At 36.2% G+C, this 9,886-nt stretch overlaps 1 protein-coding gene across 1 annotated transcript; it reads left to right on the top strand.

Annotated features, from left to right (window-relative positions):
- The first annotated feature begins 649 nt into the window (after window positions 1-649).
- Window positions 650-2,799, top strand: LOC125262049 (GTPase IMAP family member 4-like). Its single transcript, XM_048180607.1, has 3 exons — window positions 650-1,425; window positions 1,512-1,649; window positions 1,859-2,799. Exons 1-3 carry the CDS (start codon window positions 771-773, stop codon window positions 2,002-2,004), a joined length of 939 nt encoding a protein of 312 aa, XP_048036564.1. The 5' UTR covers window positions 650-770; the 3' UTR covers window positions 2,005-2,799.
- The last annotated feature ends 7,087 nt before the right edge of the window (window positions 2,800-9,886 follow it).

The raw sequence follows: 9,886 nt of genomic DNA, 5'->3' as shown, positions 1-9,886 counted from the left end.
GTGCGATTTATAATAGTCCTTTAAGATTGTTGCTTGTCAGACTGTACGAACAGTATCCTCATGTCACACTGTGGGATCTCAGCTGTCATTTATATCAGACTGTACGACAGTCAAGACGCGTTAAAAACGGATGCACGCATGAAAACTTGTCTGGAGTTTCACATCAACCCACAGACACATTCGATGACTGTGAGCTGAATAAACACCAAAAATGACAAAACACACTATGCAGTAACATAATGACACAGTACACAGTAACGACACCATGAACTAAGGGGAACTAAGGGTTAAATACACAGAGGATGGTAATCAACAGAACAGGGAACATGTGCGAAACTACTTAGTAACAAATAAGAACTCAGGTAAACACTGTGACAATGGATTTAAACAGAACGACATGATTAAACTAGAAAAATTAAGACATGACTGTGACAATATACTAAAGTTTCTAATAAATAAAATTTTCTAATTACTGAGTATATTATCAGTTTGTTATAAAAATAAAATTATATTTTAATATTTTATTTATAATATATTAATATCATATAAATATAACCAATATTTTATAACAATATTATAAAATAATATTTTATTTATAGTTATAAATATTTATTAATTCTATGTATTTTATATATATTACAAAAAAAAATTCAACAGATGCAGGAAATGATGCTACACCTCTGAATATTGTGCTGCTGGGCTGGGTCCTGTCAGGCAAGACATTAACTGGCAGTGTCATCTTGGGCACTGACATTTCATTTGACAAGACTATGAAGTGTGTCCGGACATGTGGAGAAGTGAATGGACGACAGATCACTGTGGTGGACACACCAAGCTGGTGGAAATTCCTTCCGCAACAACTGAACACAGATTCAGTGAAAACTGAGATCTTGAAGGCAATGGATTCTTCCCCCCATGCCTTCCTCTTGGTTATTCCAGCAGACACATCGTTTTTAGAAGAGCAGTTGGGAGTCATATTAGACAACATGAGACCGCTTGGAGAAAAGGTCTGGAGGCAAACCATGGTGCTCTTCACATGGGGAGGATCATTAGGAAACAAACCAATTGAGTACCACATTGAAAGTGAAGGGGATGCCCTTGTGAGACTCATTGAGATGTGTGGGAACAGATATCATGTGTTTGAGAGCATGAGAGAGGATCGCACCCAAGTAAATCAGTTACTGGAGAAGATTGAGGAAATGATAATGGAAAGTGCTCTGCTGAAAAGCAATGATGAACATCAGGAAAAGAAAAAGAAGTCTCAAGAAAGAGAAGCCCTATCGGAGTGGCTTCCAGTTAAGGATGTAAAAAAATTACTTAATGAAGAATGGGAGAGGAGTGATGCTATAATGAAAGAGATGTTGAAAACAATCAGCCCACAAACAGCTGTCAAACGAGGAGAGAGCATAGAGTTGCCTCTTGATTGTATGTTTAGTTTTTTTGCAATAAATTTATTTTGGTCTCAGTGGCTTAAGCTCACTTTAATTGCCTCAATATGTTTTTGTTTGCAGTAAGTGGAGAAGCAATAAATACAGAATTATTTATCAACAAACACCAGTTAAAAGATGCACTTGAGAGGGAATGGAATCGTCGGGAAGCAGTAGACAGCTCTAGGATCCAATATAAACTAAAATGCCTGGATGCCAATGGTAAGTTACAGGAAAAATTATATGATTCACTAATTTTGAAAACTTTCAAAAGTTGAATTTATATACGCATTACCAAGTGGCTGGTAGCTAATAAAGTTCTGTGCTGCCAACCAACAAATTGCAAATTCAACTTTCAAGTCACGTACTTGCGTTTCTTTTGAAAAACTGTCAGATGTCAGAAAACCAAAGCTTTGTTTTTTTCCTTATAGCAGACATGTCCTCATGTGTCGATGATGAGGACATACAGATGTCTTTGGCTAAAGTGCACGACTGGTATCAAAGATATAACTCATCAGACTATGCAAGTGTTTCCAGCTGTGAGGAATGTGACAAGACTCAACAGGATAGAGATTAATCTTTAAGCTTCTAAGACATTCTGATGCATGTTTCAATTTTATTATTGTCATGCAGTTATTACTATAGTATGCATGTCATTTTCATAAACAGATTCTTGCTTTTATTATCTTTAATTTCTTTGATCAATAACAGTGTATTTTTTGTGAATAGAAGATGAACTCTGTATATATATTTACAGTAATTGATTCCTTTGAAATATCAATCTCAATACAATAATAAATGTTTACAGAAAGGCAAATAATTTTGTGGAGATATTCTGTTAAATCATATGATCTGTTGGCTTGTAGTTCACTTGACTGTATTCAGCTAGATGTCTGTTGTTTGATTTTCTGGCTGGAGGGGCAGAGGCAAAACTCACAGCTGCGTAATTCACATCTGAATCTCTAATCTGTTTTTTTTTTTTTTTTAAATGCACAGCTTTTTTTCTGCTTGAGAACCAAATCAACATTTGTAATATTTAAAGTATTAGTAATATATATATTATAGTACAGAAGACAATTGAAAAAGAAAATTACCTCACATGATGTATGATTTGTAGATCCTTCAAAATGTACAGACATTTAGTTAAACTTTGCCATATACATTTGTGATTGAATACTTAAAGAGTTTGCACAACATATTTGTATATTACACTGTATAATACTTTTTCTGGATCAATAGCCTATCCAATTAAACTCTCCTTAACTAATGTAAAGAGTGGGTGTAATTTTACCTCTATGCCTTTTTCCCCAGCGTTTGCAGTGATCAACAAGGAGTGTGATAATTACTATCACAAAAACAACATTGGAGGATATCAAGCAAAGTAACACAGAATCCCATGCTTTTTGATTATTGTTGTCTGAAAAGGAGAAAAAGAACCAAAAAATTATTTAATAAAGCACAACATTCTGCTCATAGTAAAGTAATTTATTAATGTTATTTTCCCCCCACTTTCAATTCTTTTCCTTCAATGAAAGGTTAGATTTTTGCTAATTTTATGGATTAAAGATCAAAAGGATAAACAATGCAGATTTATTTTTAGAGTCATCTTTGATCATATTTAGGAAGGGGTCTAATAATTCTGGCCACAACTGTAACTCAATTTAGAAAAGACAAGAGTTCCACACTGAATCATTTGCAAGCAATGCATTGATCCAGTTTGACTTTCCTGTCAACAGGTAAACAGCATTCATTTTTGACATAAAAACCAACTCTCCCAACAAATATTTTAGAACCATAATGAAATGTAAGCAATAAGTCAGTCATTTACTGAGAGTGGTACTATTAAAAGCTTTTGCAGCTTGTTTTGACCAAAGTGCATATCTCGGCAGTTTTCTCCTACACCAGTGTGGGTGCAGTTATCTTAAAAGGTCACTGGTGGCACAAGCACAAACACACATAAAAGAAATCAGGTCAGCACGACACATCCTGAAACAGACACAAGTGAGGGTCTGCTATTTGTAGGAACTGTGGACGAACCAGACAATTGAATCATTCAGATGATTCTTTTAAACATAATCCTAATTCAGAATCAAGTTCCGACTCCAGCTCGTCTGCGGAGTAAACCCAGGCGGATTAATTTTATGACACCCCACGCTCCTGATAACAGGAGGAGTGACAAACCAAATGGTCACCAGGAAGATAAGATTCTTTGATCACCCAGATCAAAGAAACAGAGGAAACAATGCAGGCCCCATTTGTTCTCTAAAAGACCTAACCTCACAGAAAACTCAACAGAGACTGTTCTACAAATAAAACTGCTTCGAAATTGTTCCAACAATTTTAATGGACTTATCAAACAAAACTCCTCAGAGGTGTGACAAACAACTAAGTTTAAATTGTCATTGCCAGATAGTAGGAGTTGGTTAGTTCTGGTCAAGGAAAACAGAGCAACAGAAGAAAGAACCGGTCAGCCATGACCAGAGTACCAAGAACAATGGAGTAACAAGAAGAACAGACAAGCTGCTCATTTCAAGCCATCCAACTTCCACTCACTTTTCTTTTCTTTCTTTAATTTTCTTTTCCGTTGAAAGTCTCGTGTTCTAAGTTTCGCACAAAGTTCAACCAACGACTTCTGCCGCTTCAACTTTAACTCCAGCGACGAAGAGACTTCCCTTTAATTTTTCAGCAAGTTCAGACGTGATTGGGTTCTACCGAACACAACACGGACCTTGAATACCCTGCGACAACTCATCGACTTGGAAAACTCTTCTCTACACGCCAACGAGGGATATTCACATTCAAAGTCGACGCAAGCAAGTACCTCCAGATTAAAACTGAACTGGTGCATTTAATGATTCATGGTTCGTTCAGGTCAGATCTTTGAAATGCATTGATAGGAATTCTGTTAATCAGATCACTCTCTCTCTCTCTCCTCTCTCTCAAAACTCTTTCTCTCTCATTTCCTTCTTACTGCAACGCGTATGAATGTATGTGTGTGTGTGTGTGTGTGTGTGCGTGCCTTTGTGTTAGTTTGTGTTAGAATAAATCAAATCTCTTGTAGATTTTAAAAAGAAAGTGTCTTGTATTATGTGCTTTATGATTTAATGTCTTAAACTGTCGATTTCAAGTTACCGTGCTCTAATCAGTGTTTTCACGATTGTTGGATATTTATATCCGTTACAAGAGCTTATTACGGCTCGAGCAAATGAACGCTGGACGAATCAGTTGCTCGGTCGTAATCTAAACAACTCTTTATTAATTTGAGCTAATTTTACTTCCTAGGGTGTTTTCTCTACATATTGCTTATGTTTAAAGACCACAACAGTAGACCAGTGCAAGCTAATCAACAATTTGCAACTGACCGCAAAGAGCATACTTTGGCCATTTTGAATGTGAGAAAGTAATGTGGGTTGGTTATCTCACATCAAAACACTTACAGTATAAACAGATAAACAGATAAATGTGTGTGTGTGTGTGTGTGTGTGTGTGTGTGTGTGTGTGTGTGTGTGTGTAAGTAAACTTTTTAAAATAATCTACATATCAAAGTACTACATATCATTTTTTCATTTTTTGGGAAAAAAAAAAATAAACATTGCTTTTTACCCATAAGAACCCTGGTATTGCTTTTAAACTGCATAGCAAATGCTTTGTAACATTTAAAAATATCTGAGCTTTACATTTTGTGCTTATTTTTCCAATGAAATTGTTTTCTTGTAACAGCCTTTCTGTGTAACTTATTGTATGAGTGTTCATTTATTGTTCTGAAAATCAAGTTAAGATAACAACCCCTTACAGGCTTGAAGCTTAAAACAGAAGGTACACCATTTATAGGACAAGAGCAGCCAAAACCATGAAAGAGGAAGAGCCCGACCACCTAAAATGGCAAAATTCAATAAGCTGCTAAAAAAAAAGCAAGTCAATTAAAATCATTTTGCTTTAGAAAGCAGATGCACATTCTCGGGACCAACCTGTAAAATATTGTTTTCATTTAGACATTTAGGCCTGGTTTCACATACAGGGCTTAGACTAAGCAGGATTAGGCCTTAGTTCAATTAGGACATTTAAATAACTTTTATAAAAAAAAAAATGTTGTCAATTCACACAGACCCACAAAAACTAATAAAAATGCTGTATTATTCATGCCAGGCCAGTAGTTGGCAATGACACTTTGTAAAGAAACACTCCATGCCTATAAACTGAACACTTTAAGGTGCTCTAAGCGATCCTGGGTGGAGTAACTTCCTGTTGACGTTCGAAGTGTTGTCAAACAAAACAGAGGCTAGCTAGACCCTCCCTCCTCCTCCCCCTCCCCTCCGTGCTTCCTGAAACAGTCATGAACACGCATTTAAAATCATTCTTGTCGGTTATTGGCTGGAGCATGTTTATTATGTTTCGTGGTCCAGGCTGCACCAGGTAGTTTTTGTTGCTGTTTTTGGAGCTTGTGGCGACTACAGAGACCGCGTTTTTTTACAGTGTGTTCAGGGGACAGGCAGCTAGCGGATAGTGAGGAGATGTTTGCTGGATGTGACAAAAAATGTTTTGGCCTAAAAACGCGTGACATCGCTTAGAGCACCTTTAATACAGATGTGCATGATGTCACCGCTTTCACAAATTTGCATTTTTGTAGTTTAAATGGAGATGATAATTGTATTGTTTTCAGAAATTTTGCACTTTGAAACCAGTTTTTAAAAGTCTGCGTTTTTAGGCCCCCAAAATGCCATTGTTGTGTAAATTAACGGTCAGAACGCATAAAAAGTTTTTAATTTTTATTTGAAAATAGTGTTGTGTAAAGGATTGGCCCTTAATATTAACTAAGATTAACAAATGTTTGAAAAAAGCTTCATTAAGGTAAATAATTTAGAATGTAGTATTGTGTTAATGTGGCATCACCATTTTTGATATTTACTTTAGTCACTGTCACTATGACAGGTGATATTCATGACTAACGCAAGACAAAAATATGGTTACTCGTTTGTAGAAAATATAATTCATTAGTTAGTCTAAATATCATTCATTAGTCTCAGCCTCAGACGTCGCGCCCACAGACCGCTGGCTGAACGTTTGATGCATATGGCACATTTTCAAAGTCGTCATCTGGTTGGCTGAATTCTATCTAATGTCCGTGAGAAGTGTGTGTCGCATTCTGGAAGAAGAAAGCCGTTGTGTTTACAACTGTGACAATGAGCGCTTACCAGGATCAACTAAATGCTGGATTTTCAAAATATGTGAAGTTCGCAGCTCCATTGTTGCAGTAAACTTGCACAACGTTCTTGAATTAATAATTTATTAGATGCACACCGATCTGACTTTACATTTTATTGTGGAACAAAAAGGTGATTGGTTGCATTACATGTCAGTCAAACGTCCTCTTGGGCGGTCCTTAGCCAAAGACCTTCAGGCTGAAGGTCTAGAGGATTTATGTAAACTCTTAGGCTATGTGAACAGTTTTATGGTGGATGGTGATGGTGAACATTATGGGCTCGTCTGCCTGCCTGAATATAGTGTGAATAATTAATATGGTCTGAGTTTGATATCACTGTATTTTCAAACCTGCTAAATATAACTGGCAGGCAGTGGAGGAAAGCCTTGTTTTGCCCTCCAATAAGTGACACACGGTTGGTATACTAGGAACAAGACAATAGTTTAAATGTGGATCACTCTCTGCTCAAGCAGCTGAACCAGCTCTACTGGTTGTGCAAGATGACACAGCCTTCACAAAGGAGAAGATGATGAGGGCTGATAAACGTCTGATGGAAATGATTACTAGCAGTACAATTCTCAATACAAATTATTGTAGACGTTTGAAAGAAATTCAAAGTCAAATTGCTTTGAATAAGTGAAGATGATTTGTAAAGATTTAATCATCCTCTGCTGAAACATTTAATGTTTTTTTTTTTTTTTCTCTCAGTTGATTTCAATTAAGTCTATGCACCTGTTTGAGTTTTGGTTGTTGTGTTTCTGTCCGTCTCTTCTTTTTTTTTTCTGTTCTTCTTGTTTCTCTCACTAACCAGTACAAGTGGTTGAAAAAATGGATGGATGATCAGATGATCTGATTAATGACAAGTTAAGTTACTCTAAGTTGCAGTGACCTAAAACAAAGCAATATCCTCTGATATTTCAGGCTATTTCTCTAGAATGTCATTTTCCAGCTAACTTCATGCTGAAAAGACAATCAGTAAGTACACTTATAATTTGGAGGCTTGAGAAAAAAAATGTGTTTGTATTTGCCTATTACTGGTTTGTCTAGTTCCCGTAAAACATGTTGATGAAAGCAGTGATAGTCCAAACATGCACCAGTTTTAGTTTCTCTCTCACGGTGGTTGGGACTTTTATAAGGAAAAAAGCCATTTTACAATGAAATGCAACCATTTTCATGAATTTTATTTTATAAATTTGCAATAAAGACTCTAAAAAGGACAGAGGAGAATTGATTTCAAGCAAGATATTTTATTTGGCTTTTACAATGGCAGACGGTAAGAGACAGCAAATTAATGTTTCAAGAAAAATCATGGGATGGGGCGATTCTTCTTTCTATTCTTCTTTCTTTCTAGTATTATTATGTTTAGTAGTAGTATTTGTGGAACATATGGTTTTATATGTTTGTGGTCAAACACTTTAAAATAATTTTCATAAAAAATATTTAAAAATATAAATAAAATGTATACTAGGTAATTAGTATATCATAATTATAATATATAATAATCATATATATCATATCACAATCATATATCATATATATCAAAGTCAATACTTTCTTTTCTCTTCCTGCTTTTGTTTTACAGAACTGCGATTAGTGTTATTAGGAGGATATCAGAGTGGTAAGAGTAATGTGGCACACTCCTTTTTAAATGTTAAATGTAAATCTGACCAAACAACCACACAGTGTGTGAAGATGGAAGGAAACATACATGGCAGGAAAATCATTCTTGTGGACACCCCAGGCTGGTGGAAGTTTTTTCAGTTATGTGACACCCCAGAGCGTCTGAAAGCGGAGCTTGTTAGGAGCACAAATATCTGTCCACCTGGACCTCATGTTTTTCTCCTGGTGATAGAGGTTGATTTTGCTTTCTCAGAGAAGCACAGGAAAGTGGCCGAGAGTCATGTGCAGTTCATTGGTGATGACATCTGGAATCAAACCATAATAGTCTTCACAAAACTGGGTGACAAAACTATAGAGCAATATGTAGAAAGTGAAGGGGAAAACTTGAACAAGCTTACTCAAAAATGTGGAAATAGATATGTTGGCTTTGACACTAACCTTGATACAGATGGCTCCCAGGCGAAGGAATTATTTAGGCAGATAGAGAAACTTGTTGCTGAAAACAATGGCTGCTTTTTTCAAGTTGATGCGAGCAGGCTGATGGATTTGGAGATTACAATGAAAAATGTGGAAGAGAAAGCAGCTGCCAGAGAACACCAAGTTTTGGAGAAGGGAAGAAAACTGAAAGAAATCAAAAGTGCAGGTCAGTATCAAATTTTAGTTTGGTCGAGTTATTTTACTCAATATAACGATAAATTGTTAGTATAAAAGTTATTAGTTGTTAACATTTTAATCAGCTCTATGTAACATGTAGACAACTACAGTAGAAATGTGTCATGGTGGCTGTGTAGTTTAATACAAACATGAATAAAGTTCAACATAAGCATATATTATTTAAATACCAATGAAGTGGGGTCTACATTTTTAAAACAAAAATGATACAATACTGTATATCATCGCGACTACATGGAAAGAGCTTTAACTGTAATAAAAATACAGATTTTTGAGCATTAGTGGAACTGAAGGTTTCAGAATAAATAAGAAACACACGTGATCGTTGTCATGTGGTGAATCTGGCACAGGCACTCTAGAATTGCTCTTGCGGTACTTTGATGCCATATGTCACAGTCACAGTCACATGGCGTCGGCGCTGTCTCAAGTCAGACAAAATCTCTAACCGGCATGCACTGCTTTAAGTCAGCCGCCAATTTTCTGTGCAGCGCTGCATCAAGTCGAACAAGCCTATGAGAGCACATGGCACAAGGAAACACATGACAAGCCATGTGCTCACACCAAACATGACAAAAACGCATACACATGGCCCCTTGTTCAGGGCACCAGTCAAGGTCTTTTACCTTGGCGGTATGAGAACACTCTCAACAGGGGCTTTTCATTCATTTAGATTAACGTAAAGTGGTCAGCTGATTTACTTGTAGAGCCTCTTCTGTATTATCAGCACAAGGAAGACACAAGTGTAATAAAATAAATTTTATTAACAAAAAGATAAACAAGAATAACGGTCCCACTTTATATTAAGTGGGCTTAACTACTATGTACTTACATCAAAAAATAAGTACAATGTACTTATTGGGTTCATATTGAATTGCAAAACACTTTTGCTGCTATTGAGGTGGGATACGGTTAATGTTAGGGAAAGCTTTGGTGGTTTGGGTAGGTTTAAGGGTAGGGGTAAGGGTTA

This window comes from Megalobrama amblycephala, unplaced genomic scaffold, assembly GCF_018812025.1.
Source record: "Megalobrama amblycephala isolate DHTTF-2021 unplaced genomic scaffold, ASM1881202v1 scaffold568, whole genome shotgun sequence".
Taxonomy (NCBI): domain Eukaryota; kingdom Metazoa; phylum Chordata; class Actinopteri; order Cypriniformes; family Xenocyprididae; genus Megalobrama; species Megalobrama amblycephala.
Note: the sequence above shows the minus strand (reverse complement) of the source record. Positions and strands in the feature narration are given on the sequence as shown.